Source organism: Staurois parvus, unplaced genomic scaffold (genome assembly GCF_062004578.1).
Source record: "Staurois parvus isolate SC_StPar_1 unplaced genomic scaffold, SC_StPar_1.0 ptg000538l, whole genome shotgun sequence".
Taxonomy (NCBI): Eukaryota; Metazoa; Chordata; class Amphibia; order Anura; family Ranidae; genus Staurois; species Staurois parvus.
The window spans coordinates 823,836-848,728 of record NW_028318334.1 but is presented as its reverse complement, the minus strand read 5'-3'; the positions used below and the strand labels follow the sequence as shown (position 1 = coordinate 848,728).

The 24,893-nt window shown below is 43.1% G+C and overlaps 1 protein-coding gene across 4 annotated transcripts in view; it reads left to right on the top strand.

The window, feature by feature from the left end:
• Positions 1–24,207, top strand: part of DHX58 (DExH-box helicase 58) — a 97,918-nt gene extending 73,711 nt beyond the window's left edge. For all 4 annotated transcript variants that reach the window (XM_089690626.1, XM_089690628.1, XM_089690625.1 and 1 more), the window contains 3 exons: positions 3,150–3,337; positions 8,454–8,547; positions 21,775–24,207. In XM_089690626.1, the coding sequence (XP_089546752.1) occupies positions 3,150–3,337; positions 8,454–8,547; positions 21,775–21,975 (483 nt within the window). In that variant the 3' untranslated portion in view covers positions 21,976–24,207. The remainder of the gene's footprint in view (positions 1–3,149; positions 3,338–8,453; positions 8,548–21,774) is intronic.
• Positions 24,208–24,893: the final 686 nt, after the last annotated feature.

The following is a 24,893-nucleotide window of genomic DNA, read 5'->3' as shown; positions in this document are numbered from 1 at the left end:
CCCCCCATGCGCAGACAGCACTCAAAGGGCTTCTGTGTATGTGCAGGCTCCAAGTAGGATTACATAGAGAGTGCAGGAAGTACTGTAGATCCTGGCTGCCTGACGGAGTAGTTGGTAAGTGCAGACATACGGCCCTGCTCCCCCCATTGACATTTGTTGCCATTTTCAGATGTCCCTCCCTCTGCTCTTCTGATTAAAAAAAAACTGCTGCTCTTCTGAAAATCAATCCACTCACAGATTACTCTTCAGAGGCATTTGACATTTGTTTTAACCCCCAAAATACTGCACCACTCTACCACAACCACTAGCATTGCATGCAGTTGCGAGGAGGTTGCAGTGCAGAGCATCACGGCTGCAGAATCTGTCCACTCCCAGCTGCTAGCTTGTCAGCTAAGCATCTAATCACACCAAACACTGCATTACGACGCAGCGGCTTTACACTTCATTGGGCTAAAAAAAAACTACGGCATTCACAACATTGAATTGGACATACCAGATACAAGGTATTTTGCCTTGTCATGCAGTGGGACTGAGCCGGGATAGTCGCTCAACACAGTCCCACTGCATCTGATGTGAATATACCCTAAAGGGGAGCAGTAAAACCATGGCTCAAGTACATGGTTTTACCTCCCCAACGACACGTGAAGGAGTCTAGCATGAGAAAAAAGCAGAAATTTGGAGTCCTATGAAAGGAGTAACCATTGCATGGATACCAGCAGAAGTGATCTCTGTACATCCCTCTGTGCTCATTCTCTCTCCCCCCACCTTTCTCTCCCCCCTCTCTTTCATTTTCCCCCCATCATCCATCCCTCCCCTTGCTCTTCTGCCCTCTTTCCCTCCCTTTCTCGCAGAAGTTGGTCTAACGATTACATTTTGTTCCAACAAGAATGTTGGAAAACTTTTCTTGCTCATCTGCTGCAACCACTGATCAGTGTATTCTGAGAGCAGAGCTGTCAGAATACAATAGCACAGTGAGGAGGATTCCTCTATCCAAGTGAATCCAGTCCACTGGCTAATAGAAAAAAAAAAGATGACTTTATGGCCATCTTTACTCCTATTCCTGCCCTCTATATACAGTGAGGAACAGAAGTATTTGAACACCATGCGATTTTGCAAGTTCTCCCACTTAGAAATCATGGAGGGGTCTGAAATTCACATTGTAGGTGCATTCCCACTCTGAGAGACAGAATTAAAAAAAAAATTCAGGAAATCACATTGTATGATTTTTAAAGAATTTATTTGTCTTGCACTGCTGAACATAAGTATTTGAACACCTGAGAAAATCAGTGTTAATATTTGGTACAGAAGTCTTTGTTTGCAATTACAGAGGTCAAACGTTTCCTGTAGTTCTTGGCCAGGTTTGCACACACTGCAACAGGGATTTTGGCCCACTCCTCCACACAGATCTCCTCTAGATCTGTCAGGTTTCGGGGCTGTCGCTGAGCAACACGGAGTTTCAGCTCCCTCCAAAGATGTTCTATCGGATTTAGGTCTGGAGACTGGCTAGGCCACTCCAGAACCTTGATATGCTTCTTACGGAGCCCCTACAGTGTCCCTACAATCCTGTCTTCCAGTGCTACTAGAATCTCTTGTTCCTGTGTTCCCTGAACCCCAGTGCTGGAAAAGACTCACTCTCCTGTGTACCTGTGTTCCCAGGACTCCGGTGCTGCAAAAGACTCACTCTCCTGTGTACCTGTGTTCCCAGGACTCCGGTGCTGCAAAAGACTCACTCTCCTGTGTACCTGTGTTCCCAGGACTCCGGTGCTGCAAAAGACTCACTCTCCTGTGTACCTGTGTTCCCAGAACTCCAGTGCTGCAAGAGTCTCTTACACTTGAGTTCCCTGTCACTGAGTGAGTTCCTTTGATTCAAGCATCCCAGTGCTTCCAGAGACTCCTGCACCCCTGTACATCCTGTGATCCCAGCACCCCAGTCTTCCCAGTGATTTTCTGCTGTGTTCCTGTAGCTGTGTCTCTCCATCCTTCCCTATGTCTCTGGTGACGTCACTAATTCCTGTATCAGTTGTCTAGACAGGTGTCTTTGAGGGCTGCAAGCTGGGAGCCGTCCTGCTGCAAAATCCTACCCCTTTGGAAGTGCACTGGTGAATACCAGGAGGCTCCTTAGACTCTATGCCTGGGCCCTTTTGGGGGCTTGCACCTTAGCAGCACAAAGGGTCCACAATTCCGGTAATATGTGGCACATACAAGTCTAGAAATGCAAAACCTGCTTGAAACATGACAAATGTAGGTCAGAAAGAGGTCAGCTGCTGGTCAAATGCACTTGTCAATGAATTCTGAATAATATCGGAAGTGTGTCAAACTGAGGTTGTCAAAAAAAACCCTAAAACAACAAAATTACAAAGCAGGATTTCCCCACCATTGAGTCTTCCTGTCAGTATATCTGCTTGTCCATGCATCCAATACAGGCAAGCAGATATACTGTCAGATCTGCAGGAGACCTGCATGGCACCAGTGATCTGCTAATTGCTGGTGCAATGGTTTACAAGCTTCTGCAACAAAAAATAATAAACACATTTTTATAACTGCAAAAAAAATGTGCATTTATTATTTTTGTATAAAGGTGCATTTATCTTTTAAATAATACATATAAGTCAGCATAAAGTAAAAAAAAAAAAATATAATTTGCACAATGCATGTTGGACATCACCACACATGGTGTAGGTTTAGGAATAATTGTGGGGTCACCATTTTACTTAATGCTAAATATAAAAACCTGTAAAGTTTTTAGTGTAAGTCTCCTAGTTATTATTTTCCACCTTTTCACAAAACCACACAATATTATATTTATATATATTGACTAGATGCTGTTTTATCTTTTATAGTAGAGATTTTTGAGATTATGTATTAGTATGGATCAATTTTGAGCTTAAAGGTATTTTTACCAATATAAAATTATGGTTTACAGTTGTCCAACTGTGATGGGAAATGCAGAATGAATGGCGCCATCTTTAATTCTAGCTGGGGAAGGAGGGGTCTTTCACAAACATTCAAATCTCTAATGTGTATTTGATAAACAGTAAATATATTCTGTCCATCCTCTGTACAAAAAGGTAGGTTGTGCCAGGCAGTGGTAGAGTTGATGTAGGAGTAAATATTTAACCATTTGATAAGTCTCTGGTTTTCTGGCACAGATTTTGGCTCTGCAGTTATCATCTGTCATTGAACGTCAGGTGAAACAAGCTAAGGTGGAGAAGAAAAAGAAGTTCAATCCTGAAGATGTTCGACTCGACTGTCGAAAGTGTAGCATTGCAGTTGGGCACGGCAGTGATTTTCGGGTTGTGGAAGGCGCTCACCATATCAACATTAATCCTAACTTTAAGTAAGTGTACATTTCATTTATGGAAAATGGTTGATGGGAAATAGGCTTAATGTCACACCTACCCCTAGCGTTAGTGGTCAGGCACTATAGCTGGCTCTGTGTTCTTCACCTATAGCAGCCCCCTTTCCCATAAGGCAGGCAGACCTAATGTTACTCGGTTGCCCTGAGGTCTTATACACAGTGCTATAGTGCCTGGTTACCACATCGGGGCAGGCACCATCTAAGCACAGCAAACAGGTACTTGCGGTTGGCAGACACACAGAGTAGTCCAACTGCAGTCCGGGTTCCAGGCAGGTAACATTCAAAGAGTAGTTAGGGTCAAATCCATGGTCAAAAGGCAGGCAGACTTCAGAGAGTAGGCCAAAGTCCAATTTAAGGTTGATAACAAGAAAATCTAAACTAGCAGGCAGCGGGGAATCAGGCAAAGGTCAAAGCATGAGAACAAGGCAGGCAAATGGGGAGCTTGAAGTACGTGTTTCAAACACTATCACATCACACTAAGGGCTTGGCAGGCTTAGAAAAGATTTGGTCTCCACCCAGAGGCTGTGTCTACATCAATCTCCCTGTAGGTGGACAGCTAGACAGAAAGAGTGCAGCTCAGCCAAAACCAACATGCTGGAATGAGACAAACAGCTGCCATGGAACAGGAGCGTTACACGCTCCTGACACTTACCTTGTGTTTTCAAATTTCCCCCCATTCCGTCCCCGTACGTCCCACCGCTCGCAGGGGACGGAACCCAGATGACAGATGCCGACATCCGCCAGAGGACATTGCCACGGACACTGCAGGAGGGACATCGCGGGAGCGCAGGACAAGGTACGTGATCGAGGGATCGCGGAGTAGCGCCGCATTGTAGCGCGGGGTTACCACTTTTGGTACTGAAACTTTACCACGAGTTACACTTGGGAATACCAATAGGGAAGACAATAAAACCTAGAAGCTGATTGGTTACTAAGCACAGCTGCACCAGATCTTAAGTGCACCAGTTTGAGTAAATATCCCCCATTATGTCAGAAGTAATGCCCCCTTATATTAAGGGCTCGTTCACACTAGGCTGTTTTGCCAACGCTTGCCAAACGCCCCTATAGCATTTGGCAAGCGTTGGTCCGGCGTTTGCGGAGCGTTTTTTAACGCTCGGCAAACGCTCCGCAAACGCCGCATGCGCGGTTTAGCGGCGGTTGCTAGGCGTTTGCCGAGCGTTAATAACGCCCCACAAACGCCTATAATGCAGTTTGAGTGGTGTTACCGCTCCGCAAACGCCCCGCAACCGCACCGCAAACGCCGGCCGGGCGTTTGCGGAGCGGCACCATAGACGAGAATAGGAGGCTTCAAAGCCTCCTGACTCGTCCAGAGGCGTCCGTTTTGCCGCGACGCGACGCAAACGCTCCCGTTAGAACAGCACCATGTGCTGTAATGTGCAGAATTGGCAGAGGCGTTTGGGAAGCGGTAAAAACGCTTCCCAAACGCCTCTCTGCCGCCTGCACACAAGGCTAGTGTGAACGTAGCCTAATGATCAGTGTTTCAGAAGAATTGGCCCCTTATATTGGTTTTCAGTTGAACAAGAAGTGCCCCTTACATTGGTAGTCAGTGTGTCAGAAGTTGTGCACCCCTACGTTGGTAGTCAGTTGAACAAGAAATGCCCCTTACATTGGTAGTCAGTGTGTCAGAAGAAGTGCCCCCTTACATTGGTATTCAGTGTGTCAGAAGAAGCGCCCCCTTACATTGGTATTCAGTGTGTCAGAAGAAGCACCCCCTGACATTGGTAGTCAGTGTGTCACAAGAAGTGCCCTCTTACACTGGTAGTCAGTGTGTTAGAAGAAGTGCCCCCTTACATTGGTAGTCAGTGTGTCAGAAGTGCCCCCTTACATTGGTAGTCAGTGTGTCAGAAGAAGCACCCCCTGACATTGGTAGTCAGTGTGTCACAAGAAGTGCCCTCTTACACTGGTAGTCAGTGTGTCAGAAGAAGTGCCTCCTTACATTGGTAGTCAGTGTGTCAGAAGTGCCCCCTTACATTGGTAGTCAGTGTGTCAGAAGAAGCGCCCCCTTACATTGGTAGTTAGTGTGTCAGAAGAAGTGCCCTCTTACACTGGTAGTCAGTGTGTCAGAAGAAGTGCCCCCTTACATTGGTAGTCAGTGTGTCAGAAGAAGTGCCCCCTTACATTGGTAGTTAGTGTGTCAGAAGAAGTGCCCTCTTACACTGGTAGTCAGTGTGTCAGAAGAAGCGCCCCCTTACATTGGTAGTCAGTGTGTCAGAAGTGCCCCCTTACATTGGTAGTCAGTGTGTCAGAAGAAGTGCCCCCTTACATTGGTAGTCAGTGTGTCGGAAGAAGTGCCCTCTTACATTGTTAGTCAGTGTGTCAGAAGAAGTGCCCCCTTACATTGGTAGGCAGTGTGTCAGAAGAAGCGCCCCCTTACATTGGTAGTCAGTGTGTCAGAAGAAGTGCCCCCTTACATTGGTAGTCAGTGTGTCAGAAGAAGTGTCCGCTTACATTGGTAGTCAGTGTGTCAGAAGAAGTGCCCTCTTACACTGGTAGTCAGTGTGTCAGAAGAAGCGCCCCCTTACATTGGTAGTCAGTGTGTCAGAAGTGCCCCCTTACATTGGTAGTCAGTGTGTCAGAAGAAGCGCCCCCTTACATTGGTAGTCAGTGTGTCAGAAGAAGCGCCCCCCTTACATTGGTAGTCAGTGTGTCAGAAGAAGTGCCCTCTTACACTGGTAGTCAGTGTGTCAGAAGAAGCGCCCCCTTACATTGGTAGTCAGTGTGTCAGAAGTGCCCCCTTACATTGGTAGTCAGTGTGTCAGAAGAAGTGCCCCCTTACATTGGTAGTCAGTGTGTCAGAAGAAGTGCTCCCTTACATTGGTAGTCAGTGTGTCAGAAGAAGTGCCCCCTTACATTGGTAGTCAGTGTGTCAGAAGAAGTGCCCTCTTACATTGTTAGTCAGTGTGTCAGAAGAAGTGCCCCCTTACATTGGTAGGCAGTGTGTCAGAAGAAGTGCCCCCTTACATTGGTAGGCAGTGTGTCAGAAGAAGTGCCCCCTTACATTGGTAGGCAGTGTGTCAGAAGAAGCGCCCCCTTACATTGGTAGTCAGTGTGTCAGAAGAAGTGCTCCCTTACATTGGTAGGCAGTGTGTCATAAGAAGTGCCCTCTTACACTGGTAGTCAGTGTGTCAGAAGAAGTGCCCCCTTACATTGGTAGTCAGTGTGTCAGAAGAAGTGCCCACTTACATTGGTAGTCAGTGTGTCAGAAGAAGTGCCCCCTTACATTGGTAGGCATTGTGTCATAAGAAGTGCCCCCTTACATTGGTAGTCAGTGTGTCAGAAGAAGTGCCCCCTTACATTGGTAGTCAGTGTGTCGGAAGAAGTGCCCTCTTACATTGTTAGTCAGTGTGTCAGAAGAAGTGCCCCCTTACATTGGTAGGCAGTGTGTCAGAAGAAGTGCCCCCTTACATTGGTAGGCAGTGTGTCAGAAGAAGTGCCCCCTTACATTGGTAGGCAGTGTGTCAGAAGAAGCGCCCCCTTACATTGGTAGTCAGTGTGTCAGAAGAAGTGCCCCCTTACATTGGTAGGCAGTGTGTCATAAGAAGTGCCCTCTTACACTGGTAGTCAGTGTGTCAGAAGAAGTGCCCCCTTACATTGGTAGTCAGTGTGTCAGAAGAAGTGCCCACTTACATTGGTAGTCAGTGTGTCAGAAGAAGTGCCCCCTTACATTGGTAGGCAGTGTGTCATAAGAAGTGCCCCCTTACATTGGTAGGCAGTGTGTCATAAGAAGTGCCCTCTTACACTGGTAGTCAGTGTGTCAGAAGAAGTGCCCCCTTACATTGGTAGTCAGTGTGTCAGAAGAAGTGCCCACTTACATTGGTAGTCAGTGTGTCAGAAGAAGTGCCCCCTTACATTGGTAGTCAGTGTGTCAGAAGAAGTGCCCCCTTACATTGGTAGTCAGTGTGTCAGAAGAAGTGCCCACTTACATTGGTAGTCAGTGTGTCAGAAGAAGTGCCCCCTTACATTGGTAGTCAGTGTGTCAGACGAAGTGCCCCCTTACATTGGTAGTCCATGTGTCAAAAGACATTTCCCCTTACATTGGTAGTCATTTGTGTCAGAAGAAGTGCCCCCTTACATTGATAGTCATTTGTGTCAGAAGTAGTGCCCCATTACATTGGTAGTCAGTTGAACAAGAAATGCCCCTTACATTGGTAGTCATTGTGTCAGAAGAAGTACCACCTTACATTGGTAGTCATTGGGGTTGATTAAACTAAAACTGGAGAGTGCAAACTCCAGTGCGGCTGTGCATTGTAGCCAATCAGCTTCTAACTTCAGCTTGTTCAATTAAGCTTTAACAAAAAAAAACATGGGAGCTGATTGGTTACTCTGCAGACTTGCACCCGATTTTGCATGCTCAAGTTTTAGTAAATCAAACCCATTGGGGTTTATTTACTAAAGCTGGAGAGTCCAAAATCAGACTCTCTTCTGCATAGAAACCAATCAGCTTCTAACCTCAGCTTGTTCAATGAAGCTTTGGCAATGAAACCTGGAAGCTGATTGGTTTCTATGCAGAAGGGAGTCTGATTTTGGACTCTCCAGCTTTAGTAAATAAACCCCATTGTGTCAGAAGGCTGCCACCTTACACTGATAGTCAGTATGTCAGAAGAAGTGCCCCTTTACATCGGTAACATTGGTAGTCAGGATGTCAGAAGAAGTGCCCGCTTACATCTGTAGTCAGTGTGTCAGAAGTAGTTCCCCCTTACATTGGTACTCTGTTCAGGGAAGAATTGCACCCTTAGATTTTTTTAGTCATTGAGTCGGAAGAAGAGCCCCCTTACATTGGTGGTCTATGTGTCAGAAGAACTGCCCTTTTACATTGGTAGCCATTGTGTCAGAAAAAGTGCCATTGGTGTTCAGCTCAGTGTAGATCATCACTGGTATCAGTAATCACTAGCCTGTAGTGAATGATGCAAAAGAGACAGGATAAAATGTTGCGATCACCAAGATTGTAGGCAGGAAGAAATGTTGGTATGTGCTGGACTCCATTGCTCCCAGGCCCCATAGTAGTTCTGCTTCAATATATACAAGATGCAGGTTCCTTCAGTTTACCGCTGTCTTATTTTATACACATTTTCAGAGTCTATTATGAAGAATACACAGCACCTCTTGATCTGGGAAAGAAAATGGAGGATTGGGTCCCTGGAGGATCTATCAGATGCACGTTTTGTCAGGTAGTGTTGTATTTGTATGCATTTATCTAAGCAATAGAAAGTATGTGCATGGAATTCTTGTGGCATCCACTTCCCCTAGGGATCACCAAAATAACCACCTTCTCACAGAATGTAGCATGTATCACAATACAGACATTTTGCAACAATAAATCATCCACCAACAACTTCACACTCAATCCTACAATTTGTCTTTACACAGAAAAGAGGCTCTTTCCATTCCACCCCAAATATGCTCATTTATGATTTTATGCATAAACTGATGCCTCTGTAGTGCACTTCTTGGCTGCAGAAAAAAAAAAGCACAATCACATTATGGTTTATGCAGGTAAATCCACTTTCCTGTTTCTTTTTAAGTACCTGTCAGTTCATCCTTACACTGCCTCATCATTCTCTGCTCTCGTGGGTCAAAGCATTTCTCACTAACTTCCAGGTTCCCGGATCAGCAACTGCTGTCCTTGCACTCCCAATGCAAGGGACTTCTCTGTTCTCACCACATCCAGCCTGTGCGACCACTAGCCTCTCCTTGGGGTTGAGGAAAATACCTTTTCTCTGTATTCACAGATCTTGCTGGTTTGTTTTGTTCATTTTAGAATTCTTAATTTGTCGGATGGATGTTGGTATATTTTCCGTTTATGCGGCACTGCATGGTGGGTGTCCTGCCAGGTGCCAGGTGCAGGGGAGGAAGACTAGATAACATTTTCCCTAGTTCCCCAGGGCTGATCTCCCCTAGCAAGAATGAACCTGAAAGCTGTGTGTAAAACATCACTTCCGGTTTCTGGTGATGCGTTCCCTGGCACAGAGGGAGCTCTAGGCTTTGTGAGGCCTTAGGCAAAATGTAGACATGAGGCCCTACTCACACCCATAATGAGAAAAATAATTAAAGTGATAAAAAAAATAGCTGTATAAATTACATACAGTTGTGTTCAAAATAATAGCAGTCAGACATCGCTAACCTGGTCAGTCACTGTTTTTGGTAAAAATGATATTTCAACATGGCAAATAATTTACTAGCAGGTGTAGTAGAGTAATAGAAATCCAACGGACCCAACAGTCATGACATGCATGCTGCTGATTCTGTGTAATTGAATCACTAATTGAAAGGGGCATGTTCAAAATAATAGCAGTGTGGAGTTCTATTAGTGAGGTCATTCATTCTTTGAAAAACAGGTGGCAATTATTGCCCTTATTTAAGGAAGGAAGGCAGCAAATGTTGTACATGCTGGTTACAGTGCATTTCTCTCTGAAATTCTGAGGAAAATGGGTCGTTCCAGACATTGTTCAGAAGAACAGCGCACCTTGACAAAAACGTTGATTGAAGAGGGGAAAACATATAAAAAAGTTCAGAAAATGATAGGCTGCTCAGCTAAAATGATCGCAAATGCTTTAAAATGGCAACCAAAACCTGAAAGACGTGGAAGAAAGTGAAAAACTACCATTCAAATGGATCGAAGAATAGCCAAAATGGCAAGGACTCAGCCAACAATCAGCTCCAGGAAGATCAAAGAAGGTCTAAAGTTACCTGTGAGTACTGTTACAATTAGAAGACGCCTATGTGAAGCCAAGCTATCTGCAAGAAGTCCCCGCAAAGTCCCACTGTTGAAAAAAAAGTCGTGCTGAAGAGGTTACAATTTGCCAAAGAGCACATTGACTGGCCTAAAGAGAAATGGCGCAACATTTTGTGGACTGATGAAAGTAAGATTGTTCTTTTTTGGGTCTAGTGGCCGGAGACAGTTTGTCAGACGACCCCCAAACACTGAATTCAAGCCACAGTACACTGTGAAGACAGTGAAGCATGGTTGCGCAAACATCATGATATGGGTATGCTTCTCAGAATACTTGAAGAGGTCATGCTGCCTTATGCTGAAGAGGAAATGCCCTTGAAATGGGTGTTCCAACAATGACCCCAAACACACCAGTAAACGTGCTACATCTTGGTTCCAGACCAACAAGATTGACGTTATGGAGTGGCCAGCCCAATTCCCGGATCTTAATCCAATAGAAACCTTGTGGGGTGACATCAAAAATGCAGTTTCTGAGGCAAAACCAAGAAATAGAGAAGAACTGTGGAATGTAGTCCAATCATCCTGGGCTGGAATATCTGTTCACAGGGGCCAGAAGTTGGTTGACTCCATGCAACACAGATGTACAGCAGTTCTCAGAAACAGTGGATATACAACAAAATATTAATTAAGTGATTCAAAGGAAAGCAAAATCTTCAAACATTTTTCAGTTTATATAGTGAATGTTTGAGTTTGTAAAGAAGAATACAAACACTGCTATTTTTTTGAACAGTCTAATATTCACTTTTCTTCAATTTTGTTAGAGGAACAACACAAATTTGATATATTTTTCTTCATGTTTTGATTTGGAATAGAATGTGTAGTGTTCCCAATGCATTTGTGTGTATGGAAATAAAAGCTATTAGAAGGATTTTGAGCTTTATTCACTTTTTTCAACACACTGCTATTATTTTGAACACAACTGTATATTAAGAGCTTTAAATCCTTTGAACTATGAATTCACAGTTTCCAGCAAAGAGATATCCAACAAGAAGACATGCCCCATAAAACCAGCAAAGAGACATGCCCCATAAATCCAGCAAAGAGACATACCCCATAAATCCAGCAAAGAGACATGCCCCATAAATCCAGCAAAGAGACACCCCCATATATCCAGCAAAGAGACATCCCCCATATATCCAGCAAAGAGACATCCCCCATATATCCAACTAACAGACAGTCCAATCCAGCTAAAAGACAGTCCAATCCACAATCCAATCCAGCTAAGAGACAGTCCAATCCAGCTAAGAGACAGCCTATTCCAGCTAAGAGAAAGTCCCAGCTGAGCTAAAATACAGCCCAATCCAGATGAGCTAAGACACAGCCCCATCCAGCTAAGAGACAGTCCAAGCTGAGGTAAAAGACACCCCAATCCAGCTAAGAGACAGCTCAATCCAGCTGAGCTAAGACAGTCCCAGCTGAGCTAAAAGATGGTCACAAAGAGACCCACATCCAAACAGCATTAATAGACAAGCCCTCTGTCCTGCAACATTGCCAATCCAAATGCCAATCATCAATAATTTACCTTTTCCAAGGCGGCTGACACTTTACAACTGCACAGTGATAATCACACTGAGCAGTCAGTCAGGCTATGGTGTCACTCTTCGTCCAGATTTCCACACAGCTCCGAGCTCCAGAGTGTGACTTCTGTCAAGAACACATCCAGTCTGCAGGGAGAAGTTATGTTTGCCCTATCGCCGATCGCCGGCCACCAGCTCACTTTGTGGCCACTCTCCAGCCTCCAGGCCAGGCCAGCCCAGAAAAGCCCTGGATTAGGCAAATTAGGCGGCCAGGAGGCCCCTGTGAGCATGAGGCGTTAGGCAACCACCTAATATGCTTAATTATAGAGCCACTTCTGTCTTGGCCCTTACACTCAAGCACTTAACTACCTCAATACTACTGTACCGACATACACATTCTGGTATTAAGTTGGCTATACCAGGATCATGACTGCAGCTGCAGTCATGAATCTAGTATTGTTTTTTCAGCAGCCAATTCTCTACAATGAATCTACAGTAGTATTGTTTTTTCAGTAACCAATTCTCTACAAAAGAAAAGTAATCCTAGCAGCTAAATGAATGCTGAATTACTTTTACAGGCGGTGGAATGTGATAGGAAGCTCTAAAAAGTTAGCCTGAAGGTAGGTGGTGTTTTGCCCTCTACGTCATTTTGTGGACGGGACCCAGCATGTCAGTGCACTAGGGGTACCTTAGTCAAAGGCATGCTTACCAATGATTGAGACCAGGCGGGAACTGTCAAATGAGCTGACACCTCAAGTAGTATAAAGCCATATTTCCTTCTACTCCGAGCTGTCCCATTGCTCTACGTTCAGTGTGTCACATGTGTTGCATTTTGAGTGGCGAGCTGAACCACACCACTCCACCAGCCAGCATACCTCCACTAGCTCACTCCTGGTAATGAAGCCCCACCGGACACGAAGAGCGGGTCTCAAGTGTGTCCTAGATTAACACTTCTTATACCACACAGTCAGGCAGAAGGCCTCAGTGACGCTGGTCTGCTTCCAGTTGCTATGAGAGATGAACTGCTAGGGAGGGAGCCCATGCAGAGACCCCACCTTACCAAGGTACCACACCTTGACAGGCTGCCTGTGAGTCTGCCACTTAACTTGGTTGTCCTTAGCAATGATCTGTTCTTAAAGTGCAGCTTGTACTGTAGTACCACATACTTCATACCCCTTAATGCTATCACAGGCCCCAGTTCTTTGCATAAGCATTCCCCATTATGCACCCCTTTTGAAATAACTTCAGACCAGGCTCAGGGGAACAGTCTTTATTCTTCTTCTGCAAAGATGATAGAGGATAAATTACAAACATTTCCTTGTATCCCTGACTAACTATAAATCGGCCCAGGCATACCTTCCAATTGAGTTACAGTCCATGTATGGTAGCGAGTCTGTTATTAGGAACATGGTCCATGACTGGTGGCAACTCAGGGGTCAGGGATATAGTTAATCTTGTCTGGTAGTTGTGGTCAGCAGCAGCACAGATCCTAGCCTCCCACTAACCGGTTTACAGAAGCTCCATCGACGACTCTCTAAGCAGCTTTTGGGCCTCAGCCTCCCCGAATTTATATCAGTGGGCCAACTGAAACCCAGAAAACCCTCTTGGGCCAGTATGTAACTCACTTAAGCAGGGTTCAACTTGATTACAAGCCAAGCATGGCCCTTAAGATGTTCAATAGTACTAATGGACAAATCAATATCCAATTATAGTAGTAACTGCCACATCAACACCTGAACTGTAGTTGTATTAAAATGTGATTGGTGTAAAAGTGGAAAATACATACCCTTCTATCTCATTTTGACAAAAAAGAACCTAGGGCCAAAAAACAGTACAGCCCAACTAAGGAGAGTAAGAGTGACACCCACAGTAGTAAAGTATTTTGAAGTGACAGTCTATAACATTTAAACCAATGAAGCTCAAAGTCTCAGTGTCAAGTCAATAGAACTCGCTGATTTTATACTGAGAGATGCTTGCTAGCTTTATTTAACCGCTAGCATACCGGGCACTTATACCCCCTTCCTGCCCAGGCCAATTTCCAGCTTTCAGCGCTGTTGCACTTTGAATGACAATGGCGTGGTCATGCAACACTGTACCCATATGACATTTTTATCATTTTTTTTGTGATAGATAGAGCTTTATTTTGGTGGTATTTAAACACCTCTGGGTTTTTTATTTTTTTTTAAACAAACCAAAAACCACTGAAAATTTTGGGAAAAAAAGTTTTTTCTTAGTTTTTGTTAAAAATTTTGTAAATAAGTGATTTTTCTCCTTCGTTGATATACGCTAATGAGGCTGCAGTGGTGGGCACTGATAGGCTGCACTGATGGACACTGATAGGTGGCACTGATGAGGAGGCACTGGTAGGTGGCACTGATGGGCATTGACAGGCATCACTGATGGGCATTGAAAGGCAGCACTGATACATGGCATGATATATGGCACTGATAGGCGGCACTGACTGGCACTGTTAGGCAGCACTGACACGGCACTGATAGGCGGCACTGATGCGCACTGATAGGTGGCACTGACTGGCACTGATAGGTGGCACTGATTGGCACTGTTAGGCGGCACTGACTGGCACTGATAGGTGGCACTACAGGGCTACACTGATCACCAGGACACACTGATCATGTCCCCTCCGCGGAAAGCGGATTACCGGCTCTCCTCTCGAGCTGTCAGCGTGACAACTCGAGAGGAGAGAAATGCAGATAACCATCATTTCACTGTTTACATGTGATCAGCTGTGATTGGACACAGCTGATCACATGACCGAGCCGTCATCTTCGGTTCTTTCTGTGATCGGTGATCCGCTGTGTTCGAGGGACACAGCACACTGCCGATCACCAGGCTGCGCGCTCCCTGAGCCGTGCATGCGCGGTGAGAATGGGAGGACATCATATCACGTCCTCCCAGAATAAGAGAACCACCTTGCGCCTGTCATTGGACTATATGGTGGGCGGGAGGTGGTTAAACACATTTAATGTTTTTCTCTTTTGAACATTTAACTGATATAGTGATCTCTAGACAACAAACTAAGTACACCGAAGAAAATACATATAAGGTAGCCATTTTACTTTATTTCTGCCCATCCTGTCCTGCGATTTACACAGCTCTGCCACACAACATAGTCCTTTCTGTCAGAGAAGGGAGACTTTGTGTCTGTTTGCTGCAGTTAAGCAACAGTTACAAGTCTTGTTCCTTCATTAGACTATGACATGGACAGTTTGTAAACCTCAGGCATGAAATATGAACAAAGCACATCCTTCTACACTGTACTTGCCTCTATCCAAAGCTGTGAGTGATTTCTCTATCTCTCTGCCTCATTGCTCTGTTATCTTCATGAGTCACTTCTAACAGCTTTTCCTGACACCAAGAGATAAAAAAGGTGATGGGGAAGGAGTGCTCCAGCACACAGCCTGTGCTTGACAGCCACAGCTGTGCATATTCCCCTGTACTATGAAGGGGGGAGGGGGGAATGTCCCTTCCCTCCATTCAGGGCTCAGAGTTGTGTAACTTGAGATCCACACCCCCTGCTTTTTAGCGCTAACTATTGATATGCAAAATCTGTGTTATGGAAGACTGTAGGGAACGTAATACTGCAGATAAACAGGTACAACTTATGTAGGAGAGTTTGTTTCATCTCTGTTTATCACCTGAGGCCAGTCACTTCATTGGGTATATGTAAGGATTTACAGCTCTTCATAGTGGTCAATTGAAGGTCCATTGAAGGTCCATTGCTTTATTTTTGGTGCATGTTTGTTGCGGGTAAAAAATGCACCAAAAACAAAAACACATAAAAAATGCGGCAGAAACGCACCTGCAGCAAAAGGCATCAACAACTCACCATACCATTAAAATTAATGGAAGACGCACCAAAAATGCACCCATGGTTGCATTTTTGGTACATTTTTTGAGCCACAAGTCTTGTAAAAAATGCACCGGAATGTGGCAAAACGCATTTCTGCAACTCAGCAGTGTGACTTTAGCCATAGTGTCTTACCTAAATTATGGGCTGATCTTAATCTTTACAACTCTGCCCTCTTGCAGTTTTGTTGTGTGCAAAGTTTTCTCTTCTAGCTGTGTGCCAGTTATTAACTCCTGATTGATTAGTTGTCAAATTCCATCCCCACCCACCACAGTATAAAGCTAGACCACCTTTATGAGGGAGGCACATGGCTGGGGTTCTTTCAGTTAAGTGGGTTCTTTAATTAACTGGCACATCCGCTCTGCACTTCATTGATTGCATGAAGCAAAAAATCTACAGCAAACTTTGCAAAACAGTAAACAGACTGCAGGTGACATTGTTTCCCCATTCAGTTTTCCTCACTGTATCATGCACTCTCTACCTCTCCTCACAGTTGTGGCCTCTCTCCTTAACCAATAGCCGCCCGGCCAATAGCCATATGGCGTCCTCCCGGGCATGCGCAGTTTTTGCGCTTGCAGAGCCACGCAGCGAAGTGATCTGTCACCGGCTGTGTACCTCGGACACGGCCGATGACAGATCTGAGTACCGACCCCGTTGCCGGTACCATGTGACCTGCTATGACCAATCACAGCAGGTCACATGACAGTTGTATACAATGGATGGCTTCATTCATGCCATCCATTGTATACTAGTGTTTAGCTGTGAATGGTCACAGCGATCACATGCACATGTCCTGTGATTAGCTGAGGCCAAACCACAGCAAAGCACAAAAATAAAAAAAATAAAAAAAACCCTGAATGAATCGATGTCATTCAGGTAAATGCTTGCTTATAGCAAAGTAATTCTTTGCTATAAGCAAATTGTGTAAAAAAAAAAAATAAAAAAAAAATACTAATCACTTCCCCAAAGTTGTGCAATGTTACTATGGTAACTATTGTACTACTTTGGACATAGTGAAATATGAAACAAAAAAAATCTTAAAAAAAAGAAAAAAAAGTAATAAAAAATTAAAAATAATTAAAAAAAAATTATTTATATATATATATATATATATATATATATATATATATATATATATATATATATTTCATACTGTCACCAGTCAGTGTCCCTGATCACCGCCATGCCAGTTATATGATGACGCTGTACTGCACTGGTGACGGTATGTAAAAAAAGAAATAGTGAAAATAATTTTTTACATTTTTTCATTTTCCGAAAAATTATGACAAAAAAAATACAACTTCAAAAAACTTGCCATTCCTCTTATGAAGTACGTCAGACTGTCTACTATGCAAAAAGGGGTCATTTGGGGGATATCTGTACTCTTCTGACATTCTTGGACCTCAAGAAATTAGATTGGCTGTCAGTACTTCAGGATTGATCAATATTCAGATCAATACCATAGTTTGTGAACTCTATAACTTTCCTACAAACTAAAAGATACATCCTAATTTGGGTTATTTTTACCAAAGACATGTAGGAGAATACATCTTGACCTAAATTTATGAAGAACAATTATTTATTTGCAAACTTTTATAACAGAAACCAAGAAAAACGTGGGGTTTTTTTTTCAAAATTTTCGGTCTTTTTTTTGTTAATTTAGCAAAAAATAAAAACCCTGGCGGTGATTAAATACCACCAAAAGAAAGCTCTAGTTGTGTGAAGAAAATGTTAAAATTTTAGTTTGGGTACAATGTTGTATGACCGCGCAATTGTCATTCAAAGTGTGAGAGCGCTGAAAAATGGCCTGGGAGGGAAGGGGGTAAAAGTGCCCGGTATGGAAATGGTTATACTCTGTTTCCTTTACCCTTTTTCTTCACCCCCCATAATTTGTATATATCACTGTCACTTCTGTCCTCTCCTTATTACTGCACTCATCACCTCCTTCTTATTTTAAACCCACATGCTAATAAAAACCTCAGGATACTGAGGCATGTCTCTTTATTAAAATTGCATTGCCATATTACCTCCCTCACCCTTCTTCTTCTCTTAACTTCTGGAAAAATATACCCAAATCCTGGGTCGCCATCATTTAACTGTGCCTAACATACCCATCACCCTACACCTTCTGGCAGCAGCCACAATCGACACAATTTAGTTAATATTCTTCATCTTCCCAAAACCAGCCTACCCTTTTCCTGTGCCCTTTGGAACACCCACTCTGTCTGCAACAAACTCAACTCTGTCCATGACCTCTTTATCACTAACTCATTTAATCTACTTGCTGCTACTGAAACCTAGCTTCATGAATCCGACTCTGCTTCTACTGCTTCCCTTTCCCATGGTTGCCTTCTCTGGACTTGCTCTTCCAGACCCAGTGGACGGAAAGGAGGTGGAATGGGATTCCTCCTATACTCACAAAGCACCTTTCAGGTTCTACACTGTCCTCCCTCTTTGTTCCTCTCATCATTTGAAGCTCAGAGTATATATCCATTTACTCCAATTTCTTTAAGAATTGCTGTGAGCTACCAGCCCCCTGGACCACTATCAACCTTTCTTGATAACTTATCTGCCTGGCTACCCTACTATCTCTTCTGTGAAATTCCCACAATCATTCTTGGTGACTTTAACATGCCAGTTAATTGTAACACCCCTGCTACTTCTAAACGTTCAAGTCTAACTTACTTTTTTGACCTGAAGCAATGAATACATGCTTCTACTCACTATGATGGCAACACCCTTGACCTTGTATTCTCCTACCTATGAACTCTGGGAAACTTCTCCAACAACCATTTTCCTCTCTCAGATCACCACCTGATTAATTTCACTCTCTCCCAGTCTTCCACTACCTCTCCCTTCAACTGCTTAACAATTACCAGTACTACCTATTACTAGTATTACCATGCACTTTAACCCTTTTCTTCTCTATTCTGCTACTGGCCATGTCTATGACAAAATCTCACCCGTCCTACCCCAACCTAGCCACTTCTGTGTACAGCAGTTCACTGAGATCCTTCCTAGACAAGCTTTCCCCCTTACTACATGCAGAACCAGGCCCGACCACTACAGCCTTAGCAAACAGATGACACCAGAAGTCTCAAAAAATGTAGCTGCCCTCTTGAGTGCCTGTGACGTAAGACTAAGTCTCCAAATTACTTCGACCAATGTAAATCTGCCCTCCAAAAACACAATTCCTGCATCCTCACTGCCAAGCAGACCTATTTTATCACTCATTAACATCTTCTCATCCGGTCCCCATCAACTTTTCTCTACTTAGTCTTCCACTGCCTCCACTTACTGACTGACTCACTGCCCAGGAGATCGCCAATCACTTAAAAAATAAGATTGATACAATTTGTGAAGAGATCTTCACTGTACGGATACCTCCCCCACTTAAAGTATAACTAAAGGCAAAACTTTTTTTTATTTTTGGGTAGAGTGGAGAGAGATTAGAACCCCAGTCAAGGTTTATTGCCCTATGTGCCCTCGTTAGGGAGATTCACCCTCTCTATTTGTCCGGTTTACCATTATCATTGAAAGTGAAAGTAAATGAAAATTTCAAGTTTTGGGTTGTCCCCAGAAAAGTAATAGAGAGAAAATCTTCCAATAGGGACACTTGTACTGGTGACCTGGGGGCCCCCAATGAATCCCCTAATTTGCAGGATTTTCCCTTCACTTCCTGTTTGGCTAGAGGACAGGAAGTGAAGGGAAATCTCTGCAACAGGACGCAGATGGCAAAAAAAAATCTGAAAGGGGTTCTAACCCTCCCTTTCTCTATCCAAAATGAAAAAAAGTTTTGCCTATAATTCAACATTGACAACCCCTGTCCACAGGTACGCTCAGTACTCCCTCAGGTTACTAAACATTTTTCCAACACCCACTTAACCACCTGACCCCTGTTCCTTCTCAAATACTCCAGTCACCCTCTGGCTCTATCCTACAATCTCAAACTCACATCTTCAATCTCTTCCGGCATCTTCTCAACTCTCTAAAACATGCACTATGCATACTTGAAAAGCCTTCATTGGTCCCAACTATTCCTAATAACCTATGCCCCATCTCCTTGCTCCCCCTTTCCTCCAAACTCCTTGAACATCTGGTCTACAACCAGCTGAGTGATGGCATCATTGAGAATTACCTTCTTGGTCCCCTTCAGTCTGGATTTCACCCTCAACACTCCAGGGAAACTGCTCTCCTACGACCCACTAACAATCTACTAACAGCTAAAACCAATGTACACTATTCTGTATTCCTACTTCTAGACCTCAATACGATTGACCACCTCCTCCCCAAAAAAACTCTACTCCTTTGGTCTCTGTGACTGTACTCTTTTTTTGGTTCTCATCCTACTTAGACCACCACACCTTCAGTGTTAATTACAATTCTACTTCCTCCTTTCCTCTTCCATTTTTTCCATTTTCTGTTGGGTTCCCCAAGGTTCTGTTCTTGGACCTCTCCTATTGTTGATCTACACCTCCTCCCTGGGTCAACTGATAACCTCCCATGGCATTCAATACCATTTTTATACTGATGACACCCAAATATATCTCTCTACCCTTCAGCTCACAACATCACTCTCCCCACGCATCACTAATTTACTGACAGACATATCAGTCTGGATGTCACACCACTTCCTCAAACTCATTCAATCTAAAACCAAGCTCATAATATTCCCCCCCCCCCCCGCTCCTTCCCCTGACTTCTCTGTCGAGATCAATGGCACAACAATCAACCCGTCTCCACATGCCAGGGTACTAGGTGTTATCCTGGGCTCTGAACTCTCTTTTCGGCCCACATCCACACAATGTGCAAAGCTTGATGCTTTAGCCTCCGCAACATCTCCAAAGTACGCCCCTTCCTAACCAATGACACCACGAAGTTTCATTCACAATTCACTCTCTGTTTGCCTCGACTACTGTAACTCCCTTCTCATTGGATTATCTTAACATCTCCCTTTCAGTCCATCATACATGCTGCTGCCAGACTCATCTACCTTACCAACTGTTCAGTATCTGCTACCTCTCTCTGCCAATCCCTCCATTGGCTGCCACTCACTTAATTAAATTCAGTACTGAGGATGACCTTATAGACAATGCTACTAAGCTTTTTCTGAGGCTTCTGTTCTTTTATGTGCAGAAGCTGATAGCATTGAAACTCTTGGTTTAGCAGCATGGAAAAAACTGATAAATTAGGACATTCCATTATATGGGATGACATATGAGGCTCGGGGGTGCCCCCATCAGACTCAGACTTCATCAGACATGGTGGTAGAAAGCCTGTAAGGGAATCATTTTTTTTAGATGTAAACTCCTGTGCAAGTGGTGGCTCTGGTATTGTTTTTTTGATGCATGGATGGGATGGGATGGGCTTTGGTACACTTCAGAATGATTTTGAATCTTTTGTCTGTTTTTTTTATTTTTTTTAATTTGTTTTCTGTTCTGTTCTTTATAGAAAAGCTATATGTGATGTTAGTAACAGTACTATGCTGCATTGGCTGAGGTCCCTTTTCCTTTCTATTTTGGAAGTGTGATGTAGGCATAGTATGAAACATGTTTATTATGGGTGCTGGTATTGAATTGTAATCCTGCTGTGCATTGTATAATGTATGTGTTGGAATATGCCACCTGTATATTGTTTTTTTGTACCATCCATTACATTACATATGGCAATAAAAACCTTTAAAAAAAATTCAAAATACTAACAATAAATCGCAAGCCATCCACAACTCTGCCCCAGCTACATCACTAATCTAGTCTAAAAACATCAACCAAAAACTCCATGCTCTCTATCTCCCTTGTCACCTCCTCCTATGCTTGCCTCCAGAACTTCTCCCATGTCTCTCCTATCCTATGGAGCTCCCTATCCCAATCTGCCTGACTATCTCCATTTTTAGGCAATCCCTGAAAACCCTTCTCTTCAGAGAAGCCTACCCTGCCCCCATCTAACAGCTGTACTTTCACTTTCCCCATCAGCTCTTCAGTCAGAGTTATTACCTTTTGTGTCACTTGACCTTCCCTTTTAAATTGTAAGCTCTAACAAGCAGGGCCCATTAATTCCTCCTTTATTGAATTGTATTGTAACTGTACTGTCTGCTCATGAGTTGTAAAGTGTTGTGCAAACTGTCTGCGCTATATAAATCTTGTATTGTAATAATAATAATAAAGCTCTCTTCACTGGATCACTTTTGGTTTCTGCTTTAATATGCATAAAGCTATTGGCAGCACTGTTGCCTTTCTATATGTTTACACAATCCATTAAGCTGATGCTTTCTTTCTTTCAGCTGAACTGGGGCTTTATTATGATCTACAAAGGAGTGCGTCTTCCGATTATCAGCATTAGGAATTTTATAATAGAAACTCCAGAGGAGCGTAAACCCTGTAAAAAATGGATGGATGTGCCTTTTCCAATAGAGCTCTTTAATTACAATCAGTATTGTGAAGACAACGGTTTAGTTATTATTGATGATGATGACGACGACTGAGGATGAAGCTTTATGGATGAAGTCATATTTTTCATAAATGGACAACATCAAAGCAATGCTAAAAAAATGTCAAAGGGCATAATGGTGGGTGGGAAAAAAATAACATTTATAATTATAAAATATTTTGTAACAAAAGGTACTAAATATCATTGTATCAACAAGGTATATTCAACATTTGTCATCCCATGAACCTATATAAGTAATGGCAAGTTACGTAAAAAAAAACAGAAGTTAAAAAAAAAGTCTGTGACTGGAGAGAGGATCCCAAAAACATTAACCAAAGGGAGGAGAACCACGTGTCTTAATCCAATATTTGGAGATCAATGATCTGGATCTTCTTTTACTTTATTTTTTTTGTTATGCTGTAAGTGCAAAACACCCATACTTATTTAATTTTCCAAGCGGTGAGAGAAGGAAAAAAGGATATCAAACCACAGAAAATTTACTGACCCTTTTGACCTGACCTTTTACTGACCTGATTTTGTTAAAGTGGACCTAAAGCTGTGCCCAAAAAGAGAGCTGAAGGCCTAAGGACTAGTCGCTGCTATTGCTAGATGGCTCCATGCAGCTGATATTTTCCCCAGGACTGACTCACCATGACTTGTTCCACACTGTTTCTGCGTGGCAGAAGCCACCTAAATACAGAACCAAGGCTTTGTTTTTTCATGTCAGACATGTTCCCCCATTCCCTCATGACTCATGATCTAATGAATTGTGAACTGATGACTGGTGTGGGGTAATGACAACAAGCAGTAGGAAAGATTGAGGAGCCACAGATCCACAGACAGCAGCAGTAAAAGAGGGGGAGACATTAGTAGATGGCAGGAGAGGTGGAGAAAGTAAAGATCCGCAAAATGAATGTAGCAGGAACAGGGAGATCCTTGCACTGCAGATCCTTACGTACTGCTTCACCACCATTAGGTCCTCATAAGAGCAATAAAAAGTGCAGAGACGTCACCAAATATTGGTCCAAACCTTGTGTGAAAGGCTGTGCTCAGAGACAGCATTATGTGTGGTTTTCTGTAGATGATCCCATATTGCAGATATCCAACTATGAGTCTACAGGCACTGGAGTACTAAGGCAAATTCACATTTTAAGAAGTGCACTGCACCCTTTCATAAGGCAAAAGGTCATTTAATTTAAATTACTCCTTAGGTACTGTTAGAAAATTGTGCTAATAGAACAGAATGTACAACTTGGATGAAGCAATGAGATGTCCTCTTTGCCCTATACCAATGGAGTCAGTGTTTTTGCCTGCATACTGTCAAGGTAACCAGAACTGGTTTTGAACTGGAGAATTAATATGCTTAGTAGATGAATGCATTTGTTACCCGATTTGTCATGTACTAACAGGAGAATTAATATGCTTAGTAGATGAATGCATTTGTTACCCGATTTGTCATGTACTAACAGGAGAATGAATATGCTTAGTAGATGAATGCATTTGTTACCCAATATGTCATGTACTAACAATCATTTGCACTATGTATTATATGCCCCTTTCACATGGGTGTTCCGATCATGTCTACCTGTCAGTATTCAGGTGGACCTGATCAGAAGGTTCATGCATCTCGATGGACAGGGGGATGTAAATAGACTTGTGTTCATGTACACTCGTCTACGTCCCGGTCCCCTGTGTCCTTATCTGTTTTATTGAACCAGAGACAGCTGAGTCCTTTTACACCAAGCCACCCACAGAGTGGAGTGAGGTCTTTCTGTAAAACTGCATAAACTCAGTGGACACAAATGTAACACCTGTCCTCTTCAGCTCTGATCAGCAGGGGATCAACTCAAAGGTCCCCTGATGATTAGAATGGGATCTGCCCATGTGAAACGGGACATAATCATCAGAGAACACATCCCAATATGTGAACTCTACAAAGAATTCCAGCCAAATGAATCTTAGGCTTTACACAAAATGTGTGAGGCTATATTTCAGCACAGCTCAGTATAGTTACATAAGCTTGATTTTAATATAGTAGGGATTATAATAAATGTGCAATAGAAAAAAATGTATTGTTGACCATAGCAACCAGTCTGAATCATTCTTTCATATTCAATCCTGGACTTTAGAAATGACAGTTGGTACTGTCTGGCTGGTATGGGAAAAAAAACAGTTTTTGGAGGAAGAGATGCTAAACAATTTCTAAAGAGGACTTAGAAAAATTATGCTTGTAATATTATATAATAAATGCTTAGAGGTGGATCAATAATAAATCAACTGATTTCTACATTGTGGACTCTTTGTGAAGTTTTAAGGTATTTATATAATGCATTCACAGATCAAGCTATATAGTCCAGAAAAAATCAAAGTGCAGTATCCCATAGCTTAATCAGAAATCAATCTTCGTTGACCTGACTGCACTTAACTTATGAAAAAAGGCTCCATTCACATTTGACATTTTGGGATTGTGGGCAGAATCGCAGCAATTCTGCACGCAATCTCATGTCGCACTGCAATCGCAAATTGACTGTTCAAGGGCCATTAATTTTCAATGGCACTGAAAACTGAAAAGCGGTTTTGTAACGATATAGCTTGGTAAACGTGGCAAACCACAATGTGTGAAGCTTGTCACCCAAAAAAGGAGCAGGAGCTTCTTTTGGGTGACAAGCTTCATGCGTTGCGGTTTGCCGTGATTACCATACAATAACTGCGGCAAACTGCAACTCGTGAAGCTTGTCACCCAAAAAGGAGCAGGGGCTTCTTTTGGGTGACAATTTGCGCATTGCGGTTTGCCTTGTCATTTAGGGTTCGTTCACACCATGGTACAGAGACATCAGTCTTTCTGCAAGGACACAATGAAATCAATAGTTCTCTATATGTCCTTTTCACACCACAACACTGGTATCACCTGCAGATTTTTTTCTGCTCAGGAATCTGCAATGTGTACAAAACTCACTGCAGTGAAATCTACGC